The sequence below is a fragment of the Penicillium waksmanii genome (genome assembly GCF_028829765.1).
Source record: "Penicillium waksmanii strain IBT 27052 chromosome Unknown utg000007l:1.0-4314555.0:1.0-4317578.0, whole genome shotgun sequence".
NCBI lineage: Eukaryota > Fungi > Ascomycota > Eurotiomycetes > Eurotiales > Aspergillaceae > Penicillium > Penicillium waksmanii.
Genome location: NW_026643253.1, coordinates 3,878,582 through 3,906,435, shown reverse-complemented (window position 1 = coordinate 3,906,435; position 27,854 = coordinate 3,878,582). Strand labels below are relative to the sequence as shown.

At 49.9% G+C, this 27,854-nt stretch overlaps 16 protein-coding genes across 16 annotated transcripts; 9 read left to right on the top strand and 7 right to left on the bottom strand.

Moving 5' to 3' along the window:
• Positions 1-235: 235 nt before the first annotated feature.
• Positions 236-721, top strand: N7481_008306 (putative BYS1 domain protein; the record flags this gene model as incomplete). Its single annotated transcript, XM_057267525.1, has 1 exon — positions 236-721. The coding sequence occupies one exon, from the start codon at positions 236-238 to the stop codon at positions 719-721; it is 486 nt and encodes a 161-aa protein (XP_057121726.1).
• Positions 722-1,856: 1,135 nt separating this feature from the next.
• On the top strand, positions 1,857-5,290 carry N7481_008305 (uncharacterized protein; the record flags this gene model as incomplete). Its single annotated transcript, XM_057267524.1, has 2 exons — positions 1,857-2,087; positions 2,177-5,290. The coding sequence occupies 2 exons, from the start codon at positions 1,857-1,859 to the stop codon at positions 5,288-5,290; spliced, it is 3,345 nt and encodes a 1,114-aa protein (XP_057121725.1).
• Positions 5,291-5,626: 336 nt separating this feature from the next.
• On the top strand, positions 5,627-6,709 carry N7481_008304 (cleavage and polyadenylation specificity factor subunit 5; the record flags this gene model as incomplete). Its single annotated transcript, XM_057267523.1, has 4 exons — positions 5,627-5,667; positions 5,742-5,993; positions 6,088-6,335; positions 6,435-6,709. 4 exons carry the CDS (start codon positions 5,627-5,629, stop codon positions 6,707-6,709), a joined length of 816 nt encoding a protein of 271 aa, XP_057121724.1.
• A 389-nt stretch (positions 6,710-7,098) lies between these two features.
• Positions 7,099-7,365, bottom strand: N7481_008303 (uncharacterized protein; the record flags this gene model as incomplete). Its single annotated transcript, XM_057267522.1, has 1 exon — positions 7,099-7,365. One exon carries the CDS (start codon positions 7,363-7,365, stop codon positions 7,099-7,101), a length of 267 nt encoding a protein of 88 aa, XP_057121723.1.
• Positions 7,366-7,577: 212 nt separating this feature from the next.
• Positions 7,578-8,630, top strand: N7481_008302 (lipase family protein; the record flags this gene model as incomplete). Its single annotated transcript, XM_057267521.1, has 3 exons — positions 7,578-7,653; positions 7,921-8,282; positions 8,331-8,630. The coding sequence occupies 3 exons, from the start codon at positions 7,578-7,580 to the stop codon at positions 8,628-8,630; spliced, it is 738 nt and encodes a 245-aa protein (XP_057121722.1).
• A 438-nt stretch (positions 8,631-9,068) lies between these two features.
• N7481_008301 (DUF3431 domain-containing protein) lies at positions 9,069-10,297 on the top strand (the record flags this gene model as incomplete). The annotated part of the gene is made up of 4 exons (XM_057267520.1): positions 9,069-9,146; positions 9,217-9,482; positions 9,589-10,031; positions 10,089-10,297. The coding sequence occupies 4 exons, from the start codon at positions 9,069-9,071 to the stop codon at positions 10,295-10,297; spliced, it is 996 nt and encodes a 331-aa protein (XP_057121721.1).
• A 2,279-nt stretch (positions 10,298-12,576) lies between these two features.
• Positions 12,577-12,918, top strand: N7481_008300 (uncharacterized protein; the record flags this gene model as incomplete). Its single annotated transcript, XM_057267519.1, has 2 exons — positions 12,577-12,757; positions 12,839-12,918. The coding sequence occupies 2 exons, from the start codon at positions 12,577-12,579 to the stop codon at positions 12,916-12,918; spliced, it is 261 nt and encodes an 86-aa protein (XP_057121720.1).
• An 814-nt stretch (positions 12,919-13,732) lies between these two features.
• Positions 13,733-14,578, bottom strand: N7481_008299 (uncharacterized protein; the record flags this gene model as incomplete). The annotated part of the gene is made up of 1 exon (XM_057267518.1): positions 13,733-14,578. The coding sequence occupies one exon, from the start codon at positions 14,576-14,578 to the stop codon at positions 13,733-13,735; it is 846 nt and encodes a 281-aa protein (XP_057121719.1).
• A 2,206-nt stretch (positions 14,579-16,784) lies between these two features.
• N7481_008298 (putative dephospho-CoA kinase) lies at positions 16,785-17,606 on the top strand (the record flags this gene model as incomplete). Its single annotated transcript, XM_057267517.1, has 1 exon — positions 16,785-17,606. The coding sequence occupies one exon, from the start codon at positions 16,785-16,787 to the stop codon at positions 17,604-17,606; it is 822 nt and encodes a 273-aa protein (XP_057121718.1).
• Positions 17,607-17,925: 319 nt separating this feature from the next.
• Positions 17,926-18,749, bottom strand: N7481_008297 (uncharacterized protein; the record flags this gene model as incomplete). The annotated part of the gene is made up of 3 exons (XM_057267516.1): positions 17,926-18,207; positions 18,268-18,627; positions 18,681-18,749. 3 exons carry the CDS (start codon positions 18,747-18,749, stop codon positions 17,926-17,928), a joined length of 711 nt encoding a protein of 236 aa, XP_057121717.1.
• A 242-nt stretch (positions 18,750-18,991) lies between these two features.
• N7481_008296 (zinc-finger domain-containing protein) lies at positions 18,992-19,829 on the top strand (the record flags this gene model as incomplete). Its single annotated transcript, XM_057267515.1, has 4 exons — positions 18,992-19,077; positions 19,133-19,325; positions 19,442-19,609; positions 19,701-19,829. 4 exons carry the CDS (start codon positions 18,992-18,994, stop codon positions 19,827-19,829), a joined length of 576 nt encoding a protein of 191 aa, XP_057121716.1.
• A 358-nt stretch (positions 19,830-20,187) lies between these two features.
• N7481_008295 (YjbQ family protein) lies at positions 20,188-20,690 on the bottom strand (the record flags this gene model as incomplete). Its single annotated transcript, XM_057267514.1, has 2 exons — positions 20,188-20,346; positions 20,415-20,690. 2 exons carry the CDS (start codon positions 20,688-20,690, stop codon positions 20,188-20,190), a joined length of 435 nt encoding a protein of 144 aa, XP_057121715.1.
• A 375-nt stretch (positions 20,691-21,065) lies between these two features.
• Positions 21,066-21,989, bottom strand: N7481_008294 (uncharacterized protein; the record flags this gene model as incomplete). The annotated part of the gene is made up of 2 exons (XM_057267513.1): positions 21,066-21,504; positions 21,553-21,989. The coding sequence occupies 2 exons, from the start codon at positions 21,987-21,989 to the stop codon at positions 21,066-21,068; spliced, it is 876 nt and encodes a 291-aa protein (XP_057121714.1).
• A 617-nt stretch (positions 21,990-22,606) lies between these two features.
• N7481_008293 (uncharacterized protein) lies at positions 22,607-23,754 on the bottom strand (the record flags this gene model as incomplete). Its single annotated transcript, XM_057267512.1, has 4 exons — positions 22,607-22,793; positions 22,846-23,378; positions 23,428-23,487; positions 23,542-23,754. The coding sequence occupies 4 exons, from the start codon at positions 23,752-23,754 to the stop codon at positions 22,607-22,609; spliced, it is 993 nt and encodes a 330-aa protein (XP_057121713.1).
• Positions 23,755-24,677: 923 nt separating this feature from the next.
• N7481_008292 (GFA family protein) lies at positions 24,678-25,369 on the bottom strand (the record flags this gene model as incomplete). Its single annotated transcript, XM_057267511.1, has 2 exons — positions 24,678-24,795; positions 24,864-25,369. The coding sequence occupies 2 exons, from the start codon at positions 25,367-25,369 to the stop codon at positions 24,678-24,680; spliced, it is 624 nt and encodes a 207-aa protein (XP_057121712.1).
• Positions 25,370-26,055: 686 nt separating this feature from the next.
• On the top strand, positions 26,056-27,767 carry N7481_008291 (F-box domain protein; the record flags this gene model as incomplete). Its single annotated transcript, XM_057267510.1, has 2 exons — positions 26,056-26,351; positions 26,432-27,767. The coding sequence occupies 2 exons, from the start codon at positions 26,056-26,058 to the stop codon at positions 27,765-27,767; spliced, it is 1,632 nt and encodes a 543-aa protein (XP_057121711.1).
• Between the last annotated feature and the right edge of the window lie 87 nt (positions 27,768-27,854).

The following is a 27,854-nucleotide window of genomic DNA, read 5'->3' as shown; positions in this document are numbered from 1 at the left end:
TGTCTCAGAACTGGCAGCAGCCTTCATTTGACTAAGACCACGACCAAGGGCAAGGCTAAGGGCAAGGGCAATGGCAACTATGGTAGGTATAAAAGACCGACTCCCTCACAGCTTGACAACTTGAACTTTCACACCCATCATCACTCTCAAGTCTCCGAGTCTACTTCCAATCAAGTGTTCAAGTTTACCCAACTCTACTTTTACTTCACTTCACTTCATCATACATATCACCAGGATGTATTTCACCACCATTTCCCTCGCCTCCCTCGCAGCCTTGACCCCAATGGTCAGCGCCCTAGGCAGCGCAGTTGTCCACAACAAGTGCGATTTCCCAGTCTACCTATGGTCCGTGGACAGTTCAATCAGCGACACAATGACCCTCGTCGCCAGCGAAGGTGGGTACTCCGAAGTATACCGCAGCGATGACACGACCGGCGGGATTGCCCTGAAAATGACACTGGAAGAAGACGGCCTGACCACCAGCAAGCCCCAGACCATCTTCTCCTACGCACTCAACGACGATGAGAGTAAGATCTTCTACGACCTCTCCGATGTATTCGGCGATCCCTTTACCGGCCACACCCTCTCCGTCACCCCGTCCGAGGACTCTTGCGAGGGTATCTGCTGGAATGGGGGTATCTCGGCCAGCTATGTGAGCAACACGGAGGCTTGTACCCAGGATGCTGATGTCACCCTCACCCTGTGCGCCGATTCGTGTTAGAGAATCGTATCTTTGAGACATGGCCAAGATTGAGGCTCTGTGTTGAGGTTCTATGACTGAAGGTGGAACCAATGCGAGACTCATTCAAACCACTAGTATATTACCTTTTTGTTTCTCTTGTTTTCTGTGGTGGGGCTGTGCTGCAGTTGCCTGGATTGATGGCGATGCGGGGGAAGAGCCTCATCGGTTGGGCCAGTGGGGGCTGCCGATTGGTCGGGGAATGTATAGTTAATGCATAGTTAATGCGTAATGAGAAGTCGAATTTCACTATTCTTCTAAGGTTCGACATGGTTTAATTGGATATATGTTCGGGTAGTTGGTAATATGTTTGTGGTGGACGTTGGCCTTGTGACCATGGCAGTGATGGGAGAGTTGAATGTTGAATGCCCAGGGATAGACTCGGAAGTAATCATATTACTATTTTGGAAGGTGGGTATTTTTCCTCGAGTGTGTTGTAATCATTCAAACATGCCCTGATGCAGCACTAGTACTCCTGGTTAGTAGTGTTGTCAATCCCCTCACCGAAGATAGCCGGCATATTGCAAAGAGCTGGAACCTCGGCATAATAATCCAGTTCTAGCTGCAGTAGCACATCTTTACTAGCCACCCTAGTACTAGACTCGTCCTATCACTAGCTCCCAGGCTCCAAAAGTACGTTCTAGTAACTGCTCTTGTAGTACAGTACTTCTCCACAGCAAAGCTACTCACCGCCCTGCGTTATCGTGGGGGAACACAATCCAGTTGGGCCGTTGTCTTTGCAATCCCACTCTCTGCTCTCGTCATCAATCTCCCTCCTTGCACCTTGTTGAATCTGCATCTCCGTGTTGATTTTCTCTCTGGAATTTGATTTGACTGCATTGGTCCCAGTGGAGCTTTGCACCTCTTCACTAACTTGCTCCCTCCTTCCTCGCTTTGCTCTATGCTCACAAGGTCCTTTAGAGCACGTCCATTGCTACTTTCGTTGCACAGGGGCCTGAAATCCAATCCAACTACTCGTCTGGATTTTCTGTTACGCATCACCTCTGCGACTAGTCCTATATCGTCCTTCCGGTCCCCTCTTCCGGTTTCCTCCTTCGACCACCGGGCCCGCTTCCTCTCTCATACCTCCCACCCTGCGTGTGCCGAGCCTCCAATCATGAGCCAGATCGAACGCATCACAGAACGCCTGGAGAAGCCAGAGCTCGACGACCGTTTCTACAGGGTCATTCGCCTCCCAAATCAGCTAGAGGCTCTCCTAGTACATGACCCTGATACCGACAAGGCTAGTGCCGCCGTCAACGTCAATGTCGGCAATTTCTCAGATCAAGATGATATGCCGGGTATGGCACATGCTGTAGAGCATTTGCTGTTCATGGGAACCAAAAAGGTAAGCATGGAAGGGCCATCACTGCCAATGCCCCTCCCCTCCAACCAAGAACGACTGGGCTGACCTCAGGCTCTCTTATCCGCATATAGTACCCCAAGGAGAACGCCTATAACCAGTACCTAGCCTCCCACTCCGGCTCTTCTAATGCCTATACCGCTGCCACCGAAACAAATTACTTCTTCGAGGTCTCCGCCACAGGTGACTCCAGCGAGCCGAAATCCAGCGGACAAAACACCCCAACAACCGATTCTACAAATGGGACTAATGGTGTCGTCAGTGATGCCTCCAGCAACACAACAGAGACGGAGGGTCGTTCCCCCTTGTACGGAGCACTGGATCGATTTGCCCAATTTTTCGTTTCCCCGCTCTTCCTGGAGTCCACACTCGACCGTGAACTGCGGGCGGTGGATTCGGAGAACAAGAAGAACCTGCAGAGTGATCTGTGGCGGCTGATGCAGCTGAACAAGTCTCTCTCGAACCCAAAACATCCGTATCACCATTTCTCGACTGGAAACTTGCAGACCCTCAAGGAGGACCCGCAGAAACGCGGCCTGGAGGTGCGCAGCGAGTTCATCCAGTTCTATGAGAAGCACTACTCGGCCAATCGCGCCAAGCTGGTGGTTCTGGGCCGGGAATCCCTGGATACACTGGAGCAGTGGGTTTCTGAGCTGTTCGCAGACGTCGAGAACAAGAACCTACCCCAGAACAGGTGGGATGATGTGCAGCCTTTCTCCGAGGCTGATATGTGTACCCAGGTGTTTGCAAAGCCCGTCATGGACTCACGCTCAATGGACCTGTATTTCCCCTTCCTGGATGAAGAGAATATGAACGACACCCAGCCTAGCCGATATATCAGCCATCTTATTGGCCATGAGGGTCCGGGCAGTGTTCTCTCGTATCTTAAGGCCAAGGGCTGGGCGAATGGCCTGTCTGCCGGCGCGATGCCCATCTGCCCTGGCTCGGCCTTCTTCACAATCTCGGTGCGCCTAACGCCTGAGGGTCTGAGCAAGCACCAGGAAGTGGCGAAGGTCATCTTCGAGTACATTGCTCTGATTAAGCAACGCGAACCGGAGCAATGGATCTTCGACGAGATGAAGAATCTCGCCGAAGTTGACTTCCGCTTCAAGCAGAAGACTCCCGCTAGCCGATTCACCAGTCGTCTCAGTAGCGTGATGCAAAAGTCGATGCCTCGTGAGCACCTACTCAGCGGATCACTGTTGCGTCAATTCGACCCAGAACTCATCAAGAAGGCCATGTCTTACCTCCGGGCGGACAACTTCCGCCTCATCATTGTGTCCCAGGACTACCCGGGCCAGTGGGACCAGAAAGAGAAGTGGTACGGCACAGAGTACAAGGTCGAGAAGATTCCACAGGACTTCCTGAGCGGGATTCAGAAGGCACTAGAGTCCACTGAGGGTACTCGTACATCCGACGTGCACATGCCTCACAAGAACGAGTTTGTTCCGACGAGACTGTCCGTCGAGAAGAAGGAGGCTTCTGAGCCCGCCAAGACCCCCAAGCTGATCCGTCACGATGACCGAGTCCGTCTTTGGTTCAAGAAGGACGACCGCTTCTGGGTCCCCAAGGCGACTTTCCATGTGACACTACGCAACCCTCTGGTTTGGGCTACCCCTGCGAACCTCATCAAGACCAAGTTCTACTGCGAACTGGTGCGGGATTCCCTTGACGAGTACTCGTACGATGCCGAGTTGGCTGGTCTGGACTACCACCTGGCGGCGAACATCCTTGGATTGGATATCTCCGTGGGCGGCTATAATGACAAGATGTCAGTTCTGCTGGATAAGGTGTTGACCACTATGCGCGGGTTGACCGTGGACCAAGACCGCTTCAACATTATCAAAGAACGTCTGACCCGCGCATTCCGCAATGCCGAGTACCAGCAGCCGTTCTACCAAGTTGGCGACTACACCCGCTACCTACTCTCCGAGCGCAGCTGGGTTAATGAGCAGTACATTGAGGAGCTGGAACACATCACGGCCGCTGATATTACCAACTTCTACCCCCAGCTGCTCGAGCAGACTCACATCGAGGCTTTGGCCCACGGTAACCTATACAAGGAAGATGCGCTGCGTATGACGGATTCGGTGGAGAAGATTCTCCAGGGCCGTGCTCTGCCTCCTTCCCAGTGGTATCTGCGCCGCAACATGATGATCCCGCCCGGCAGCAACTATGTCTACCCGCGGGCACTCAAGGACCCGGCCAACGTCAACCACTGCATCGAGTATTATTTATATATTGGACTCTTTTCCGATGATCTGCTGCGATCTAAGCTACAGCTCTTCTCACAGCTGACTGATGAGCCCGCATTCGACCAGCTGCGCAGCAAGGAGCAGCTTGGATACGTGGTGTGGAGCGGCTCCCGCTACAACGCAACCACCATGGGCTACCGGGTCATCATCCAGAGTGAGCGCACCGCGCAATACCTCGAGTCCCGCATCGAAAACTTCCTGCGCGGCTTTGGACCCGTGCTGGATGAGATGTCCGACGAGGAATTCGAGGGCCACAAGCGCAGTGTCATTAACAAGCGCCTGGAGAAGCTCAAGAACCTGGGCTCTGAGACTGGTCGCTACTGGTCTCACGTTGGCTCGGAGTACTTTGACTTCCTGCAGCACGAGACTGACGCAGCGAACGTACAGACTCTGACCAAGGAGGACCTGCAAAGCTTCTTCAAGCAGTACATCGACCCGGCCTCGACCACGCGTGCCAAGCTGGCGATCCACCTGAATGCGCAGTCTGGCGCCCAACCCGAAAATAGCGCCACCGACAAGCGAAACCGCCTTGTCGAGACTGTCTATAAGCAGCTTGAGACTTCTGGATTTGCCGTGGACAACGCTCGCCTGGCAACGGCCTTTGACGAGATTGACGTCGAAGTCGTGGACCTGGCACAGATTGTATTTATCGTTAAGACTTTCCTGGCTACAGACTTGACACTATCGCCAGCACAGATTGCCCCTGTTACCGAGGCATTGGAAAAGAACATGGGTATCCAGTTAAAGCAGCTTGGCCTGGAGGCTGGTAAAGACGAGAAGACTGTGGCCAGTGGTACCGACGTGCCCGCGAGTCCTCAGGACCCCGTCACGATTACGGATGTCACGACCTTCAAGGCCCGTCTGCCTGTTAGCACGGGTCCTGTTCCCATCACGGATCTCACCGAGTTTGAAGACTTTGACGCGAAGCTGTAAGGGAGCTGTGAGGTTTGTTTTGTATTGGTGTGTATGGGAATGGCATGGGCGCGAGTAGAGGACGGAGTTGATGAGCATCAGAATAGTAACCCCATGGTACCTAAGCATATGAATTAAATTTACTCTATCGTATATTCTAAGTAGGGAACCCTAAGTATCCAATAAACTATCTTCTAGCGTACTTCTACCTTGTTGGTATACCTGTTGTATAGGGTTCTAGGGTCCCTTCAGGCAGGCGGTCTCCCGATAGCGATAACGCGCATCCCCGACCAGCTTCAACTCAGCTCAACTCCCCGAGCTCGCCCTTCCTTCTCTCAACATCAACACTCCCTCAAAATGGCGACAGCAACAGAAACAGTGGTTAAGAGCAGTAGACCGTGAGTCAATCCCTCTCTTCAACCAGCCACTCTACTTCCACCACCCCGCTAACATAACATCCATCGACTCGCAGTCCCATCCTCCCCAAGGATTTCTCCGCACAGCAACCAGAGAAAATTCGCCTATACCCGCTGTCCAACTACACGTTCGGCACGAAAGAGACGCAGCCGGAAGAAGACCCCTCCGTCCTAGCCCGGTTAAAACGTCTAGAAGAACATTATGAGATCCACGGCATGCGGCGCACCTGCGAAGGTATCCTCGTCTGCCACGAACACAATCACCCACACGTCCTGATGTTGCAAATCGCCAATGCATTCTTCAAACTGTAATGCTCTCTCTGCGCCCCATCACCCCTTCTGTTCCAGGTAACGCTGGGTACACTCGAACAGAGCTCCGGCTAACCGTAACTACTTCGCTAGACCGGGCGATTATCTCCACCACGAAGACGAGGAACTCAACGGATTCAAGAAACGACTGAACGAACGCCTGGCACCAGTAGGCTCGCAATTCTCTGGCGAAGGCGTGAACGAGGACTGGGAGATTGGCGACACCCTTGCGCAGTGGTGGCGGCCCAATTTCGAGACCTTCATGTACCCGTTCCTACCGGGGCATGTTACTCGGCCTAAGGAGTGCAAGAAATTGTACTTTATTCAGTTACCCAAGAAGAGTGGGTGACCTAGCTGGCTGTCAGCCCAGCCCGGCCCAGCCCACGCCTGGCAGCCTTTTACCTTTGATTAGTTTGTATGATACTAATGGTTGATTGCAGAGGTCCTCTCCGTGCCGAAGAATATGAAACTGCTCGCCGTGCCACTGTTCGAGCTATACGACAACACCGCGCGTTATGGACCGCAACTCTCCGCAATCCCGCACCTCCTCTCCCGATACAACTTTGAGTTTGTGGACGAGAATGACAACGTCGTAGCTATGACTCCGGGCACGCCAGTGGACGGCCAGATTCCCCGCACCAAGGTGCTGGCGGGCGAAGAGCAAGAGCAAGATACAGGGATGACGGATGTGAAGGAAGAGGGGGGAGGGGAATGAGGTGCAGTAGAGTGGATTGAAGCGGAGAAGAGCCGTAGAGGAGTTCAATCAATCTATTAACGTTTTTTTCCTTCTTGCTTCCATCACCGGTTTTGTTGCTGCGTTGCTGCGGTTGGTCATTTTGGTATACAATCTAGCGGGAATGTCCTTCGGGCTGAAAGGTCATTCGGTTCAAGCGGACTTCCGTGCTGATCACTAGGAGATTTTACCGGATACGGCGATGGTGAAATCTACTCGTAGTACGGAGTAGTACGAGTACCTTTTCCAGAAGAGATCCAGAAGTGGGGGAGAAGGGAACTGGTGGGCTGGTCCACATGGGTACGGAAGAGTTGGTTATACTCGTAGCTACAGTATAGTTACACCTTACTGCACACCTTATTCTAATACCCTCACCTCTCCTTCTCTTCCCATAGAGCAGAGTCCAAAATAACCCCTCCATTCCTCCACCCCTCATGCATCCCATCCAGGCTGACAGTTACATTGTCGCGTGAAGAACTGCAGGAGTGCCGATCCTTTGAGAATCCCCACCACTCGGAGACGCCATCGACCAGTCCCGTGGCTAAACTCCGGACAACCGCCTCCTTTCGATCGACTTTGCCTTGGCGATTCTCAGCTGTTGGAGCTGCTGGAGCGGGATTCGCGGCACATGGCTTCATGTTTTATTCTTTCGAGTTATACCCCGCTTCGGGCTTTTATACTTCGTGCCTGTAGATACTAGGTAGTAGTAGGCACTGGGATAGTAGTGGTATATAGTCCGCATGGCGGCCTATCTGGATACCGGTTGGTTCTACTCAGGCTCAAGTTGTTCCTGTTCCTGCTTCTGCTTCTGCTTCTGTCCCTGTGCCTGTTCTTGGCTAATCACGACAAAATGATGTCTTCTCTCTGGTCTCTACTGGTTGTTACTGCCCTCACAGCAGCTGCACCAGCCCGTCCGGTGCCTCGAGGTATACTCCGAGTCCCAGACTCGCACCCATCCCAAGTGAAAGACTTGTGCTGACCGTATGAACTCTCAGATGTCTCATCTAGTGTACTGGATCAACTCACCCTATTCGCTGAATATGCCGCCGCCTCATACTGCTCAAACAATATCAACTCGACAGGCGATTTACTGACCTGCGCCGAGGAAAACTGTCCAACGGTGCAGTCCTCGGGAGCCACCTCCCTCTACGAATTTGAAGAGTAAGTACTCTAGTCAGCTTCCACCATTTCAGATCAACCACTCATCATATCCACCAGCTCAACCGAATGGGGCGATGTAGCCGGATTCCTCAGCGCCGACGACACGAACAAGCTCCTCGTAGTCTCTTTCCGAGGCAGCCGTAGCTTGAGCACCTGGATAGCCAATCTTGACTATGGCTTGACCGACGTCAGTGACCTATGTGACGGCTGCGAGGCACACGGCGGATTCTGGAAATCCTGGAACGCCGTTGCAGACGACCTCACCGCGCAGATTGACGCCGCGAAGAAAACCTATAGTGGATACACGTTAGTATTGACTGGCCACAGCTTCGGAGCAGCCGTCGCAGCACTGGGAGGAACTGCTTTGCGTAACGCCGGATATGATCTGGACATCGTAAGAATCCCCTCGAGTCTATCTGTGAACCACACTAAATTACAGTAGTATAATTTTGGCCAGCCTCGGGTGGGCAATGAAGCTCTGGCAGCGTATATGACCAATCAAGGCAGTCTATGGCGAGTGACGCATACGAATGATATCGTACCTCGACTTCCTCCTACATCCTTTGGGTTTAGCCATGCTAGTCCCGAGTACTGGATCACCAGTGGGAATGATGTGACGGTGACCACGTCGGATGTGGAAGAGATCAGTGGGATTGATTCGAATGCAGGCAATGCTGGGCAAGCCATTACGGACGTTGAGCCGCATAATTGGTATATTGTGAATATTGATGGATGCCAATAAGAGCTATACTACTATACTATACTACACAGCAAGGCATGGTATGATATGGTATGCGATAGCATGAGACGAGGGTACAACGAATGAATGAATACCATGAGCAAAATGAATGAATTAAGCAATTGCCATATATTTATATAAACATCCACTGCTCTGCTCTACATCCATTGAAATGTAAGTTTGTACTAGCTAGTGCTGTACCTGTCTTTGTAGTCCGACCCACTGAGATTGTCCAGCCAATCCAACTTCCTCCCGTCAACCAACACCAAACACCAACAGCTCCACGTTTCACCCCCCCTTCACACATCTTCTCCCTCCCTACAGACCTCCCATTCCAGGGAATCGCATATCTCGAATTCCTCGGGAATCCCCGAGGGCTTCATTCCGCCTCCTCTGCACTATGCGCTGACCCGATCCGATGCTTGACTCCCAACCGCCACCATGTTATTCGCTCCGAGCGGACCACAGAGTCCCCGCCGTCGCAATCGCATCAAGGCCATTTTCCTGACCATCTTCATCGTCTTCGCTCTATACTTTCTCTTCTTCGCCGGCTCTGAAACCACTGCTAAAGCCATAACCAGCGATAAAGCTCGCTATACCCCCCTCGCGCGCCCCGACCCCAGGTCCTAGCCATGATACCCCGTGGGACGCCTCTTCCAAGTCCACGGACGAGCAGGCTCGTCCCGTCGTTCGCCGACACAAGGAGATGGTTGTCGCGAGCATGAAATCAGATGATACTTCTTGGCTGCCGGAGTATTTTCCAGACTGGTCCCAGAGTATCTACGTGGTGGACGACAAGTGGGCGCCCTTGACAGTCACGAAGAACAAGGGCCGCGAATCGATGGTGTATTTGACGTGAGTGTCGCCATCACCAACTCGCCCGCATCCCAGATGATGCAGCGGGCTACTATTATCTATTCTTCCCCTTTTACCCAAGCTCACTCATGCTAATGCGTGACAGATACATCATTGACCACTACGACAACCTCCCCGACGCAATACTCTTCATCCACTCCCAGCGCTTCCAATGGCACAACGACGACCCATATTACGACGGAGTCGGCATGCTCCGCAACTTCCAGCTCCCCTACCTCCAAAAACAAGGCTACGTCAATCTGCGCTGCGTCTGGACCCTAGGCTGCCCAGGCGAGATCCACCCGTTGAGCGACACCCACCGCGACGACGTGCACGCGGGGGAATATTTCACAAACGGGTTCAAGGAATTGTTCCCCGGTGTACCTATTCCCGAGCAAGTCGGAGCATCATGTTGTGCGCAGTTTGCCGTATCGCGCGACAGGGTTCGCGAGCGGCCCCTGAGTGACTATGTGCGCTTCCGCGACTGGCTCATCGAGACTGATCTGACGGATGATTTGAGTGGGCGGATTATGGAGTACTCATGGCATAGTAAGCACCATCCTGTACCCGCAACCCTTTGTGTGATTCGATACTAACATTTTGCAGTGATCTTTGGAGAAAAGGCCGTCTTCTGCCCATCCGCCAAGGAGTGTTATTGTAATGTCTTTGGACTATGCGATCTGGACTGTCCCGTCGACGGGACCTGTGGGGGTCGCTACGTCCTCCCTCCCTACTCCTCATTACCCAAGGGTTGGCCGTATATTGGATGGAACGGCCAGACCCAGAACCCCAGCCAGGGACTACCTGAATCATAGCCATAGTCGAGATGCGCTCCGATCTCAGGCTATGATCGCAAATATGGTCTGCGGCTCTGGTCCCATGGCATTGGCATAACTGCTGTCTATCTACCTGTCCATCCGTGATTTTGATTTCATCTTGATCACCCACTCGGAGACGTCACCAAAAATTTGCATTGGGAAAATGATTGATTATTTGTATCAGTATGGAGTATATAGCGTGGTTTATTGCAATCTCTCATCGGCATAGAAAAACAATAGTTCTATGTAGACTAGCAGTTATTAGTGGTTGAGAAGATCCATGGATACGTATGGGTTTCATCCTCAACCTGAAGTCGGCCCTTCCAGAAGTATTCAAGTCTTCAAGAACTAGGCTCTTCTGGGCCTTTGTATATGGCATCTTTGAAAATTTCATTGGGCGGCATTCTTCGTCAACTCCTTTCATAGCCCCCCCCCCCCCTCCTGATCCCCGTCAACACACTATTCCCCCCAGGACTTCAAATTCGCCTTCCTTGGCGGACTTATTTCAACAAGCTGCTGGTTTTCAAACTAACAGCGTTATGGCTCAAAAACTATCTAGCGATTTGCTGATTGAAGAGTATATACATATGATGCACGATTCTTTTGGCCACTTCAAGCCTATTCGCGGATATGGGGAGACGGCGCCGCGCCTGTTTACATACGGTAATGGCTTGATAGTGCCGGCGGAGCTTCTAGAGTTCATCATAAAATGTGATCATTACATGCGGTCCTTTCTACAAGGCATAGAATATCTCGAACACAAGATACGACTCCTCTTGAAGACCGAACATAGTAGTACCGATGATGTACATCAACTTCGTCGGATATTTAATATAAAGACAATATATAGTATAAGAAGTCGTATAGCCATTATCACCAGTTATATCTCGGACAGAAAGGCCTGTCTGCTGGCCAACTACCAGGGCATTAGTTGGCAAGCTAGAGTATTAGCCTACGAGTTTTTGATACCCTAAAGCGAGGACCAAAATCCATTGTTATAGGAAGTATACGTACTTATCTATACAGAGATTTCACTGCTCAGAGATAAAGGATAAATATAATCTGACTGACTTTTAGTAGACAATATAGTGTAGCTGCCCCCAGGTAAGTATAAACCCCTACCCGCCCCGATCAATACTAATAGACATATATAGGTTCTTCCGCACCAAAACTCTCCCTGGCTTCGGGCCACTCCAAGAAAGAGATATCCGTACTAACAACCTATTGTCTATCGCTCTGAATGAGTCTACTTTAATCTGGCTAGGCTAAAGTAAGCCTAATCTGCTAGTATCTGTAGGCACAGAGTACAGTATAGCTAAGCAGCAGCCCTATTATACAGGGTCAGACAGGGTCTTATAGAATAGTACTATTGCTTACTTAATCTATATAGCTATCTTTTCTCCTTTGATAGACAGTAAGCAGGCCTTTCTGGAAGCGCTTAACTATATTTTCTATAAGATACAGGTAAATATTTACCGTATAAACTAACTACGCTATAGGTTACTTCTATAGTTAGACAATATAGACCAGCTTGCAGGGCTAGCTGAGTTATTATTCTGTATCCCTAACACTCTAGTTTATATAGTCTTGGTGACGGGGATATTATTCTTCAAACTAGATAGCTATCGTGCGATAAGGCAAGGGATATCCTTCCACGAGGGCTCTGTTCTCTGCATAAGTATACGACTAAGAAAGGTAATTCAATATATCCTTGCTGAGATTCTGGGTACAGAGTTCTAGATCAACCACCAAGGACCGCTTAAGTTAGTAAAAGATAATAGGTATTATAAATACAGATACTATCATGAAAGGGTGTTATTTACAGTCCAGAGTCTCGATGAAGTCCTAACCATCTAAATTAGTAATCTAGGTTTATAGATATAATTAGGAGGCTTTCCTAAGTCTATTCAAAGGCTCTTGGACAAGCAACAAATACAGAGCACCTTTGGCCGTCCGGACCACCGGACTGGTACCTAGCCTCCTGTAAGATAATGCTTCTGCCAGCGGGGAACTGAGAGATAAGTTAACTTTGTTGGACCTTCGCTGGGGGATAAGAGAAGATATTTATAAACTAGCTATATAATAATATAGCTACCGGCTCGAAGTCTCTGGACAGTATAATGCCTGACCTGGGTATGTACTATTTTGACCGGCTGAGAGCAAATTTTTTATATTCAAAGGTATGCTATATTAACTTAAGAAAAATCCCGGTGTAGGTTAAATAAGCGTTTCAGCTGTGACCTATAACTAAAGATGAAAACGGTGACCTGCAAAAAATGGATTTCAAGAAATTTGCTTACCCAGGTGCAAGTCAATGGCCTATAACCTCCATTCAAGTACAAGAAGCTATCGTCGTGCAGAATGAAAACCGCTGCTCAGCTACAGGTGTTACTGAGCGGCCAGCTCGGGCGGAGGACCTTATCCGCGATAGCGTCACGAACTTGCCTTATATCAACAGTCAGTGTATCAAGTTTTCCTCAAACTAACCAGCTCATTCTAGAAGAAAAAGCGAATAGAACATTCTAACCCTCAATATAGCCGAGCACTTGGTTGAACTGAAATTGATCAAGACCTTCATGAATTGGGCTATGAAGGAATGTGAAGGGATTGATTGCTGATTCTTCCTCGATTTCTTTGGCGGGAAGGTAATCAAAAACGCGCCTAGAACTCCCGGAAACTCCCAGAATCTCGAAAGACCCATTGACAGGGTCGTGGAGCAGCTCGGGACTAGATCCAATAGAGACGTACTTCGATTGCTACGACATAGCGTGAATGCGATTAAGGGTGACGTAAATACATTTCCCTTCCCTGACTTCAAACGTTGCTAATCTACTAAAATTCCAGCTTTGGAACTTGAGGGCCGAACCTGGGGCTACGGATAGTTGGCCGGGGATCGTACTTCAAGAAAATCCACGCCAGGCATTGGGTATTATACGAGATGTATGTTGACCCAGCCAATCAATCACAAATAGATTTGCTAATGCCAGGGACAGACAATTGCGGTTTATAACTATCAAAACCTCGCCAATGTCCGATCTCGCTTCAAAATGGTTAACGACGGGATTCGTGCTGAGATAAAGCGGACGGAGGAAGCCTACAAAGCGGACAAGTAGAAGGAAATAGGACTTGAGGAATGCTGGAATTAATTCTTCAAGCATCGCAAGGACAGCATGGTTCAAACGGGTAGGAGCTTTGTGAGCAATGCCATTGAACAAATGCGAGAGCGATAGGCCCACGACTTGGATGCCAGCCCGATGGAACAGCTTAAGGCAACGATCACACGCGAGGAACTTGATGAGCTAGAAAGACATTTAGATGAGATATACATGGAGGACCTTATCTAGCTCGAGACAAGATATTTAGCTATCTTAGGCAGAGCATATCGAATTTCGGCTTTTTCATCGACCTGACTTCATTTCATTCGGATTCGCTTCAAACAGATCTCAGTAGGTCGCTTGGTATGCCATGGCATGAAATTGTCGTAGCACTCAAGTCATCTCTAACAATTGACCATGGCGAGATCTGAAACATATCCTTGTCTTGTATTTCGGTCGAGTAGCCATCCGTAACAACGACCTTATCCGGTAGATTCAGGCCACATTCACCCCATCCCAATTCTCTAGGTGTATTATCTTCACAGTAAAGAGCAAACATAAAAAGTTTGTCAAGATAAACCCGAAGGCAACCGTCATAGTATTGACCTGTGTCGTTCTCTTCGTCGTCTGGGTCAAAGATACTGTCAATCACATTGACATAACCAATCTTTCCGGCCTCTTCTGGTTCAGCACTGGTCAAAATTGACTGGACTGAGCGGTCATCCAATGCTATACAAAAGTCGAAACGAACAACACCATGACTACCGTCAGTCTGCATATTATAATAGTGGCACCATCTATGATATCGTTTACGAACAGCGGCAACAGGTGCCCCTGCTAATTCCGAGTCATCGATAATCACATTCCGATATCCCTCACGAATCAATCCATCAAGATTTGGCTCATCCGGGAAATTGGACGGGACCTTGTCTATTGCCCAGTATATATAACGGTCAAGCTTGCTGATCGCGGCGGCCCATTCTTCATCCGACGTATGAGCATAGGCTGTGCGACAGATAACATAGCCCCAAGGCCAGCCAAAAAAATGATCCACTTGAGTTCTTAAAAACCTTGGTTTGCATCTCCCATACCAGCCTTCTCTCCATCCTGGCTTTTGACTAAATCGCAGATCTCGCTCAAGGGATGTTTCTTCTGCTGGAAATTCCGCTGAGCGCCAAGGCATGGTCCATGACTCATCATGAAACAAACCATTCCGAGCAAGGGGTTGAACAGGCGGATTCTGGTTGTTCATCACTTGAATGATTTGCTCTTTGAAGGCAAATATTGGGAAGGTTCCTCGCCGTGATTATGGATGGTTTTGTCTTCTACTTTCTTGGCGCCGGCCTAAGCGAGACGGAAGACGGAGGCAAATTCGTTGCGAAGACGCCAAATGTTGGAGCACTACAGCTTAGTACTAGTAGAGTGGGTCTTTTGCCTGAAGATGGGGTACAAACCAAGTTACCCCCGAGATCGGGGCTAGCTAGAAATCTAGGATACAAGGGAGGTTAGGCTGCGAGTGGGAAACTACACCAAACGCGGGTTCGGGGCGGGTTTTTCTTTTTCCAAGGGCAACCCATCGCGGGTTGTTGGATATAAAATCTCTTCAAGTTCATTACAGTAATACAATATTTGAAATAAATTCCTTTAGCCGATTTGTCCTTAAATTTAGAGTCAATGTTCTGTGTATGAAAAACATGCCAGCCTCACAGCATCGTTGGATAAATGAGGGCCGTAATGTTTCCACAAGGTGTCGTAAAGCTTGTATACAAAAAGTGGTACTTTTTAGTAATCGCCAATATTTTTGAAATAGAAAAAAGTGATACTATTTGGTAGTTACTAATTACCAATGCTTTTGTATGCAAAGCTAATTCCTGAGTAGTTATGCCAAGCGCTCGGGGGAGGGCTTAGGGAGGGCTCAGAGTACAATCAGGAGCAATCCGGGAGCAAATAATCAGAATGGTTTAGTTTCGATCATGTAATACAAGAATGGCTACCTAATATTTTGGTAAAATGAACGCTTAAATTGGTGTCGAGTATAGCCAAGTTCAAGTTGGGTGTTCGATTTACCATCACTTCAAGTTACTAGCAGTGTTGTGGTGGAATATATATAGTACCTTTGGAGTATAGTATATACTACCAGCAATAGCGGGAGTACCGGTATCCACCTGGGCACCATCACAACACACTGGCAATTTCTAGTATCGGGGTATACCAGGATTCAGGAATACTATATTTCTGCAACTGAGTATGAATTAGTACTGTGTCACTAGAATACAGTATCTAGTAACTATGCCAGCCGTACCTGACTAATTCACTAAGAATTCCAACGCGAGCCACAAAATTTGAATAGAAAAATAAAGGTATCCTATTGCCTCGACGGCCTTTCCCCTCCTTCAGCTACCTCATAGCCTTCGCGTAACATATTTTCCCGATACTTATCCTAATCGTTGTAAATATCGTCTATAATTCTCATATAATTATCAGAACCTTGCTTACAACCTTTCTTACCTAAACCAGCGTATTTCTTGTAATACATCATCAGGTCGAACTGGTACAAGCTTCAATCTATAAGCTTCTTGGTTAAGTTTTCAGTTTGCCTCGAATCGGACTGAGGTTTTTTGATGCGGCTCGACGTTTCTTCGGAGGCATCAAAGTCTGCTCTTTGCCTTTTATTTTACAGCTTCCTAGAAGGTCTGCGAACTTCTTCTATAGACTTATCTTTCTTACTTTCTGAAACCAGATGTTTTGAATTAGATTAGTTTTGTACAGGATTAGACCGAAACTTTTTCGATTGTTTAGAAGAGCTGGCCTAATCAACATCTGGATAGAAGGAAGGGTCTCTATCCTGATTAGCGATTTTATTCTCCTTTAGCTAAATCTGGTAGCTGAGGTCTTGTTCCTCTGCTTTTGTACAACCCTATTCATTAAAGAGCACTCTTTCTCTTGACTTAAGCCTCCCTATTATCTTCCCTCTAAAAGTCTAGCTTTGTTTATTTCCCAGGAATTTTGCCTTGTAATCTTCTCTAATATTATACTATTAGACCTTAAAAAGAATGGTAGGAAATATACAAACATCTTTTCCTTGTTTTTTTTTCTCCTTGGCTTCTATTTTTGGCGAGCGTTCGGTTATACATTAAGAAGAAGAGGAATCGGTCACTACACTGTTAATTGTTTGCACTGCCGTCGAAGGATTGGAAACTGGAGTGGGAAGAGGCATTCAATGAGTATATACTACAGTCTACAGTAGTTCGGGTGGGGCGTCGGCCGAGGTAAACCACGGAAGTGACAATCTCCCCGCATGGACTACACTCCATTCCTCCCTTCACTTCTTCACTTCTCCTCACTTCTCACTTCTCTTCACTTCACCTCACCTTCCAAGTTTGACCAGCATGCTGATCATCGGTCTGACCGGCTCAATAGCCACGGGGAAATCCACCGTCTCCTCAATCCTCTCCACACCCCCCTACTCCCTCCCCATCATCGACGCAGATATCCTCGCCCGCAAGGTCGTCGAGCCAGGCACAGCAGGCTACAAGGCAATCGTGAACTACTTCGGTCCCAGCACACCCGACCTCCTCCTCGATGATGCCCCAGATACCCCCTCATCCCCCCAAGGAAAACCCCTCAACAGACCAGCTCTCGGCCGTCGCGTCTTCGGCGACACAGATGAGCGCAAACGCGATCGCCAAGTCTTAAATGGCATCATCCACCCCGCCGTCCGGTGGGAAGTCTACAAAGCACTGATATACCACTACCTCCGCGGTCAATGGGCTGTCGTCTTAGACGTACCTCTCCTCTTCGAAAGTGGCATGGACCTTATCTGCGGAACTGTCCTTGTGGTCGGTGTCACTGATCCAGCCATCCAAATGGCGCGCCTCCGTTCACGAGACGCCCACCTCACCGCCGAAGACGCAGAGAACCGTGTCCGTAGCCAAGGAGATGTACGCACGAAGGCTGCGCAAGCTGAGTTCCGTGGTACAGCGGCGGCGCGGGGCGTGGTGGTTTGGAATGATGCTGATAAAGCCGAGCTGGAGCGTGCGATCAAGGGCGCGATGGTGAGTATTTCGGCATCGAGCCCAAGGTGGTGGGCGTGGGCTTTACTAGCTGCCCCGCCAGTGGGATTTGGTGTTGCCGCGTGGAATTTGATTGTAAACTATGCGACGCAGAAGGATTGGGAGAAGAAGAAGAGGGAGGAGAAGGCTCGTTTATAAGATGGGATAGTCCCAGTTCGACCGTAAGGCGAGGTAAGCCGGGGCCTGGAATGATACGATACCTACTATTTCACTTAAAATTGTACATTGTTAGAAGGTCCACGGGTGCTGGGTGCAGTCACCATAAATAGTTATCAAGGGTGTTTGTTCTGTGCTTATTTGCTTTCTCCTCAAAATATGTATCATTCAAGACCACAAAATCTTTACCAGCCGAAAAGCTATAACCTGTTGTACTATGTGTTAAGAGACCAAACGCCGTAACCCATGCTCGATATAACGCCATGCCAATCATCCCAGGATATCTGCCATCAAACAATGTCTAGGAGCTCTTGCGCTTCTTTTTATTCTTTTTCGAGGGCCCGCCCGACTCTCTGCGGTAGGAGCCCCCGCCACCCGAGCCGGAGATACTCGTAAGGTTTTTGAGATTTACAGTCTTGTTCTGGCGCTCCCTCTCTCTCTGTCGCTGCAATTTAGCCAATGCCTTAGCTTTTAGCTTCTCGCGATGGGCCGCGACCTGCTCGGGATTGGCAGGGTCCATGAGCTCGTCGTCGTCCTCCTCATCAGATTCAGCATCGTCGTCGTTTGACTTCGGAACATAGGCCTAAAAAGCATTAGAAATTAGATTAGAAAGGTGGGTGGGAGCCATGGCACTGAGACATACCAGTGCCTTTTTGCGCTTGAAACCGCCAAACCCACGCCGGCCGCCCACATTGGCATCGTCCTCCACATCCAGCGAGTCGGCTGCCACCGCATACGGTTGTGTGGGGGATACATTGGCAGCTGGGATATCCAACACCCATTCTGACTCGCCGGCCTCGGCGGCCTGGCGCATAACGGCATCTCGTCGCTTCTTCTCTTCTGCTTTCAATGCGGCTGCGATAGCATCGAGTTCAGCCTGCGGGGTTCCGGGGCTGGAAGGCTCAGTCGATAGTCGTTGGCGCTTGGGAATATGGGAATTATCATCTGATCCTGGCGTTTGGGTTTCGTTCGCAGCTGCCGTTGCTGCAGCGCGCTGCATGAACTATAGAATGATGTCAGATTTTGCGCATGATATAGCTGAATCGCGAAACAAACCTTCATGGTGAGAAGTCGCGAAGACATAGTCTTCCCGTTTTTAGCTGCAGTACCCGGTGAAGCAGACATGATGGCGGTTCGGTCGTACTGAGCTAAGAGGAGCAAGTCAAAAAGGTCGAACGGTTTTGAAGCAGTGAAATTCCCGGCAGAAAAACCCAAGCAGTGGGAGGGCGGTCAGTCTAGCAACCGCCAATCCAACTCCCGCAATCTTGATGACCATCAAAGTCCAGTGCCACCTCGACCTCCCTCGCCAATCTCTCCCAATTCACCACCTCCACCACCCTTTCTTGGGACTCAATCTGCCCAGCATGATGTCCTGCAGTCGCCGCCTCACGGCCTTGGCCTCGATCCGCCCGCGCTTCGCCGCCCGCACCTACACCTCCACCGTCCCTCGTCTGTCCGAGAACCGCATGGCCGCCAACGACCCCAACCCCCCCCGTCGTCAAGCCCAGTGCTTCCACCAGCAATGTTCCCACCGATACTATGAGCGCCTGGGATGGATCCCTGTCCGAAGACCCCGTCGTTGCCGAGCGCATTCGCACCATGCAAGCCCCGAACCGTTCCAGCACCTGGGCCGCCAGCCAGCAACCGCGCGAGGAAGCCATGGTCGGACCTCGTTTCGAGCAGACTATCATGCAGACTCAGGTGGGTGCTGCGCTATACCTTCAATCCCTGCCTTTCCCGAGCTCAATTGAAACCTAATCGCTTGATCCGGGGTGGCAACGGAGAAGCTAAAACCTAGTACTAATGCTCTTATATAGCCCCAACCCATGGCCGCCATTGAGCTCATTCACAAGCAACCCGTTCGCTGGACAAAGAAGCGCGTCGTAAGCTGTGACGGTGGCGGCGGTCCCCTTGGCCACCCCCAGATCTTCATCAACACCGACAAGCCCGAGATTACGACCTGCGGCTACTGCGGTGTTCCTTTTGTACGTCCCCTCGATCCAATAATCTTCCATTGCACCTCAAATTGTCCTTTTCTTTTCCTTTCTTTTCAATTGTTAACAAACTGAACGATAGGCCCACGAGCATCACCGTGCTTACCTCAAGTCTCTCCCCGCCACCAGCTTCCCCCTCGAGCCCACCAACGACCCCGCCGAGGTTAACGAGAGCCAGCGCGTTACGGACGGAAGCCTGGAGCAGCGATAGACGACTAGCATAAGATTCCTTTTGTCGGCGTTTATCTTTTCCCCATTGTGTTCCAATTATTGGTTTTGGGCCCGAGGCCATGTACAGAAATATCGATCAATGGATCTGCCCTTCGCCCTGCGATAGTCTAGTCGTGGCGAATATGTTTAATGTTCTTTTTGGTGTAGTTCGTAATGGCCATTTTATACCCTTTTGTGCGACTTGAATCGCCTTTCTATATCCATTGAGCGCATTCTTCCAAAGTCGCATTTGCGACCTCTTCGTTGCACATCTTCGTCAATCGCTTATTCTACTTCAATATACACCTTGAATCCAATCATAAATGACCCCGTAAATCATCCTCACGTATATCATCCAGTCAGGCCTTCTCACCCTGAATGGTCGCAACGACCTTTCGCGAGTGCCGACTAGTACGGAACTCAAGGTACCAAATTCCCTGCCAGGTACCGGTAGCCAGACGACCATTGGTAATAGGAATACTGACAGAGGCACCAATGAGAGCAGACTTGATATGAGCCTGTCGGAGGTATAATGCGATTAGCAAGAAGCTTTTCCGAGCTTATCTTGGGGTAAAGCTCAACTCACCGGCATATCATCCTCTCCCTCAGCAGAATGGCGATAAAGGTTTCCCTTCCGATCCATTGGCGCGATGCGATCGAGAGCATCACTCATATCGGCGCGTACATCGTCGTCCCAGTTCTCGTTTAGTGAGAGCGCACAGCTGGTGTGCTGCACGAATAGGTTCAGCATGCCAACCTTGTAGTCGCGGATCTCGGGGACTTCGGAGAGGACATGGTCGGTTATGAGGTAGGAGCCACGGCTACGCGAGGGTAAGGTGAAGTTCTTCTGAGTCCAGGACATGGTGTGGTGTGGGAGTTGATGTGAAGTGTGGAAGTGGGAGGGCGGGGGAATTCAAGTTGAAGTTGGAATAAGATGGGTTTGATTGGGTGGGGGATGTGATGTCATTTGGATGTACATAGAAGTATAGTAAACAATGGATTCGAGTTTGCATCTGGATTTACTAGGAATTATTACTAGTAGTTCTTTCTCTGGAACTCAACATCCTCGCGAAATAGGTTATAGATTTATCATGGATCTGTCCCTCAATGGGTATCTACATAACAGTATACGAGTAATCCAAAGTTGATGTTCGTCATATAAGTGTGCTTTATTCACAACTTTGCCTCCCATACAACACGAATGCATATTGCCCAAGATACTAAGTACTGCTAAGCACTAAGACGCATCACACACACCCGCCTGTACACTAGGTGGATTACTCGAGGCATGTCCCCAATCCGCCGCCCCAAGAGCCTTTCCCGCATCCGTGCTATCATCCGAACGAATATAATACTGCGGGTCAACATAATACCACCAGTCATCACTGCGAAAAGCATTGTCCAGTGACTGACTGGCGGGATCATTCCATCCTGTGTTACGCGTATCAAAGCTGGGGTGTTTTGACCACGCAACGTACACCTTGGGGTGATCATTATTCTGCACGCCATTGGGGTCTTTGGCGTTGCCGGCATTGACCTCATCCGTTGTGAGGGTATTCTGGATATCGCCCCAGGCTAGATTATTGTATCCACTATGTGCGGAGAGGAGGGCACGCGAAGGCGCCCAGTTGTTGCTGTCGTCACGGGAGTGGATGATTACCACTCGTTCCCAGTCACTGATCGCGTTAGAAGGAATGTCATGCATGCCTGTGATGATATCTTACTAGTCATGCCCCGTTTCAATAGACCCGAACTTTGCACCATCCTTCTCGTAGAAGAGATTGTAGACCACCCGGATCTCGGTATCATTGCATCGCTGATAGGTATAATAAATAGGGAATGCCGGACCGGGGTTCCCAATACCCACCCCAGGGTTGCGACAGTTACAGCCGACATTGGGATACTCACATTGTGCCGCTGCAGGAGTTTTGTGGCCATCATCGTAGACATCGGCTGTGTCGGGCGATCCACCAAAAGCCCAGGTGGGATAGCAGGGTGGCTGGTTCTGGGCCTGACCGAAGAACCAGATGGGGGCGTAGCGATCGGCGAGATCTACGCCGCCAGCATCAAGGAGTGAGTTCATCTCATCGTCGCCGATTTGTGACACTGCAGCCACTGGTCCGGCCAGGAGGGCGAGATATGCCCACGACTTGAGCCACATGGTGGGGCGAGCGGAGGGGAGGGTGGTGAATGACTATGGACTATGGCCTGGGGTGCTACATCGAAGAGGAGTCCTTGGGGATGATACTCCATTTAAGAACGTCAGATGTGAAATGAAAGCCAGGGCTTTCCCTACTCCGAGTATCCTAGTGGAGGAGACAGGGTGATTGACGTATTTCCTAATAAGGAGGTGAGCTGCTAAAGGTCACATCGGGAGGATGACATCCTCCGTTAGGGCCGCATTAGCATCGGAGGCGGGGTTAACTAGCCCAAGATTCAAGTGTAGAATAAAACAGCACTTCCCCTGCTTGGAATAGCCACAGGTCCACAAGTCCTCAATGGCCTCAGATGAATCTTATCTCAGCCCTGATGGATCGTCACGATCCAGGGACAGGCCAATCCCAGAAGACTTTGTGCAAACGTTCCGCCCCGTCTGATCTACATTGGACCATTTAATGGCCGATCCTTCATCCTTCGTCAGACCACTCGGATATAACTGGACTCTGTATGTTGTTTACGCAGGTTATCGATTATACTTTACTGCTAGGGAGCACGCCGAATCGCTGGGGAGCACATATATTAAGGCCTAGTTAGCTAGTGATGATCTGACCACGACATCTAAAATCTTTCATGATCTGAGATTGTCAAGGGACTTCCATCGTTCGCAAGTATCTGACGCAAATCAAATCCGATCGCTAGGCCATTTCCCTCCTCCTCTGCCTCACGAAAGCCAGGAGCATAGTCATCCACTAGATCGACTTCATCACCCTGGTAGATCTCCACAAGCGGCTTCCGCATATCGACCCTAAGCACCGATTAGTATATAAAACCCCATAACCAAGAGTGAGAAGACTCACGGCTCATCCTCTAAGATGATCTTCGGATCCCTATCCTCATCAAGATCACTATATCCTGACTCAATATACTCCAACGCGCGCTCTATCGCAGTCTGATTTCCAGGACCAATTTCACGATAACAGTCGGCCAACCCCGCCGACATCATTTGAGCCCGGTAGGCCTTTTCATAAATGCCGTTCGTTCCGAACTCAACCCAAAGCCCCAGTCCGGTCTCCAGGGTTCGGTCATCAATAATCAGCTTGGCATAACAATCCCTGAATATCACCATTCCATCAAGCGCCATATGCATATCGAGAAAATTGGGCCGGGCGACGCTTTGCTGGAGCTTGAAAGTATCGAGAATATCGCCTTGATTACCTTCCAAGGGCAAAAACATCACAATTTCGGATGCTAGAAATTCCCAGCCATCCTCCCATGGGAATAAACCCAGGATACACTTAGCCAGGAGGGCTTGTTTCTCTTCGTTCAATTCGGTGATACAAATGTAGACCATGCAGAATCTTTCAACGTCACTTTTAATGAAAGACTCGTCCTATTTTCGGATTAGAATCAGAATCGGAAAAGCAGGGGATATTTCGTACTGTAAGTTCGGGACCTTCGAAAAAACTAGGCTCGTCCTCTGGTGCTCGAGATTGATAGCTCTATTGCGGGGTCAGTAGAAAATCAAGGAGAATCTTTGTTTAACCAAGTCATACGTCTCGGAATTCTTGGTCTACTGTTGCCCATTGTTCGATCAGGTCTCGTTTCTGTTGATCTGCGGTGTTGCCGCCGACCCACCGCTCACGAACAAAATACCTCCATGCACGAGTGGCGGCACCGATATGTTCCCATTCGACAGGTTCTTCGTGTCGGCGAATAAATGAGGGGATACCTTCAGGCCACTGGCTATACGATCTTTTCAGGGACATGTTTGAATGGTGTGGTGGCAGTTGTGCGGTGAAAAGAAGTGAGGGACGCGAAGAGGGGCGGGTCGATATTTAGGTGACGAACGCCCGAGTTTAATGCATGCACCCAATTGACACTCTTAAACCTTGGGGACACGAAACGATTATTTCCCACTATCGGTACCTATTTTCTTCCCTCGTGCGATCTTGGAATTTGGACTAATAGCGCGGTGTTAGTGGTCCGGAGCCCGGAGATACAGACTTTGACTTACCGGGTTTTCGTTCACATAGGGTGTTGCTTCGCCAGCGTTCTCATATCTCTGGAACTCCTGGTCTAAAATCTGAGAGCATTGATCTTCCCCAGGAAACTGGAATTGTGGTCACTAGTGTCGTCGCTGGAAGGCCATACATGGTCTCATGTGTCAAGTGCTTCAAAATGTTTATAATTTTGTAACTTGACGCGAGGATGAATATCGATAAGGATGAAGATACAATGAATGAGAAACAAATTACTTGCGTCATTATGAGCGAGGTATTGTTATACAGACATGCCTATATGCTTCATTTGCCCCATCGGAGCTACTTCAGAAGCGCAAGTCTGGTCAGTAAGAGGCTTTAATACAAGCTGGTACAAATTATGTTGATTATAGGTGGTAAAATTGCAAATAAATGCAAATTATTGTTAGTTGAAGTAGCGCGGCGCAGGTCATTGACCACGCCGATTTGGATTCATCGAGTTTAACCAATTATATAACAGCATGGTTACCATCCACCCAGGGATCCAGCACTCATCATTATAATTGGAGAAATATTTCACTCATAGTAGTATGTACAGTTTTGCATAAATATAAAATAGTAGCCCCCCCTCAAGTTGCCCTCCCTGTCTGCCCGTTTCGAACCACTGAATGGCGAACGCATCACTGCGCAGCTTGTTTTATCTTGCTATATCATAGTTGAATTTGACGACCAGAGTCATCCAATCGGTCACTTTTTTCATTCATACCGGACCATTTTGTAATCCCGTCCGAAATATCCATGATACGTTGTTCATAAAAGATGTGGCACCTGAAATAGGTACAACTGTCAGCACAACATCTTTATGCATCAAATCAAGAGCTCTAGCATGAACATACGTAGGTTTAAAGAGTTCCCGCTGTTTTCTCTGCTGCTCAACTGAGCCCTCAAACTCAATTAACTGCGGAAAGAGCAGACAGACATTGCGCCCTTCATCCATGATCAAGGTATGGCAGAAGGCACACGAGACCTTGGTCGGAGTGTGATAGTTTTGACTATTTTTGGAGGAGGAGTAGAAATTCAAACCAGAGGAGCCAGTGTCAAAAGAGACGTCCTTCTTGTGAAAGATAGCAGCCCATTGGAAAGGAGCGCCATGCATAACCTGGCATCCGCGACAGTGACAGAATTTGGCATCGAGTGGCTTCTCTTGTCTTAAGATATATGAGATCTTTCGACATTGACAGAAGGCACGCAGCTTGACGGGACCTTCCTCTTCATGACTCTGACGGTTATAGGGTGGACGATGCTTCCAAGATTCCTTCTGGAGGGTGTTTTCTGGGGGATTGTTTGTGACTGCAGGCGTGGGGAGAGGTACCGCAGGCTCTAGGAAGCCCATTTCGGCCATTGTAACGGTGGCAGAGGGTTCAGTGAGATAATGATGATAATAATAATAATAATAATAATGGCAAAGAATGGTAAATAATAAATAATAGTAGGGATCAATTGAATGCGGATTTCCAAGTTTATACAAATTTTGGATTACAATTTTCAGATGATGTCAGGTGTTGTTCAGGCGGTTTCCTTGGAACAACCTCCAACGTCAATGATGTACTTCCGATTACCCCTTTCCTTTCCCCTCAGCACTACAAATGCAAATGCAAATGCAAATGCAAATGCAAATTCACTGTCTCTATTGCATGTGTGCTCCCATGTCGTCGAGTGATGTCATTATGGGGATGCCTTCATCCCATGGAGATGGGCTGCCCTGAGGCTGCATATAATAGTGCAGTAGGCCCAAACCCTGAGACCCTGAGCTGGCCCTGCCCAAGACAGCCGAATCAACCTGCCATACCTGCCAGTGTATGATGGAGTACAATTGGACGAGACTCCGCGTCAAAAGGAAGTTACGACATGGATCAGCACCAATGAAACACTGACCCTCGACTTTGATGAACGGGCGGCGTGGGCGTTTCATCTTTGATCCCCTGCGGCTCCTCTCCTCCACATTTCTCCATTATACCACTTCTCCCTCTCTTTCTCCTCTCGCCATCCCCTCTCTATCCTCCCCTCCCCTCCCCTTCCATCCCCAAGATGGGCCTTTTTGACAAGCTTCGGGCTCGTCCCCGGCGCAGTGCGGGGCACGCGACCGAGGCATCACCCGCCAACTCGCCCCGCCCATTGAGAACCACCGGCCGCGATTATACGCGCAAGCTACCCCGACCGGTGCTGGCCTACATCTTTGCCCTCACCTGTCCACACACCCTCGATGAGTCCTACGATACCTCCGAGGAGTCCATGAGCGATGGCTGTATGCTCTGTGACATGCGTGACCTTGCGCACTGTGCTCAGGTCTGTAAGCGGTGGTTCATCGAGGCCCGCGCGCTGCTGTAGGTACCCAAAAACAAAAGCCAGAACATTACCACTACCATTCTTCTCAGGCTGACCAACGTTACTTGTCTTTCAATAGTTATACCCATGTCCGCATCGACCCTGTCCACTATTGTGAACTCGAAGTTCAACTCGCCGCCAAGCGAAAGCGTCGCTCTTTCTTTGATCGCAATGGCGACCCTATCGATGCCCCTCAGGTCCGCCTGGAACTCTTCATGCGCACCGTCCGAGAAGATCAGAAACTGGCCAATATGGTCCTCTCCCTCCGGATGCCATACATGACTCGGGAAGCCAACAAGGCCAACATCGCCCGGACGATCTCCGTGCTCCACAACATTCGCTTCGTCGATCTGCCGTCCGGCCTGTTCAGCGATGAACCATCGTGTACCGCGTTGAAGCAAGAATTGATCGTCCAGTGTCCTGATCTCCGTCGCACTAGCTATCGGCATGGATCGGAGGGGAGCTTTGCCCGACTACCAGGCGCACAGCTCTGGACCAACCTGGAGAAATTGGAGTTATCCGGGCTACAGATCGAAGCCGGCATTCTGCGCAATGGATTGGCCTCATTCTCACGTCTGCGGGACCTGACCCTGGACGACCTCCCCTGGCTTGACGATGCGGCATTCGTCATGAGACCTCCTCACCCACCTATTCCCCCACTCTTGCATTTGACTATTCGAGATACCCCGAACGTCACGGCTGCCGGCCTTACCTCGTTCCTTTCTTCCCCCCACACCCAGAATACGCTGCAGTCCCTGACTCTCGCTTCCACCGGTGTTCTTCCCTCCACACTCCATCAGATCCTCTCCACCGCCCCAAGACTCACAAGTCTCTCCATCATCCAGGAAGTCCACCGGTCCTTCCCGGCAGAGCAGATCCCTCAAATGACTTCCAAGTCCCTGCGTCTACTGCACTACGAGATCACCTCTGAAACCGAGACACACGGGCTGCCCCCAGTCGCAACCTCGTACTACACATACCTTATATCATCGTTAATGTCTCGCTCTCTCCCCGCTCTACGTGATCTATACGTGCGGGATGCCAACTTTCCCGATACACTTTTGCTGGCCCCACCACCCAGGATCTTCGGTGGAGGCGGCGGCGGGAACGGACCGCAGCCGAGAAACCGAGGACTGACACAACCCCTGAATGTATATAGCAAAGGTCTCGACGAACTGGAGTGGAACTTCACCCCGTACGACCCCGGCGTCCTGCCCGGACGAGGCGGCACAAATACCCGTCCTATCAGTTTCCACGAAGCACAGCTGAACCGCTCCTGGGGCGGCGAGTCGCGCAAGAGCGTGCTGGTAGGTAATGGCTTTGGCGGGTTCCTGGCTGTGCCGGCGGATGAGGATGAGCGTCCGAAGAGTAGTGGGGGGTACAAGCGATCGAGCAGGGTGGATATATGGCGATGAGGGAATCAGTGGAGGGAGCGTGCCATTCATTTACTCTTTTTGTCAATTTGGGCCACGGATGTGACGGGGTGGGATGGGTGGGATGGA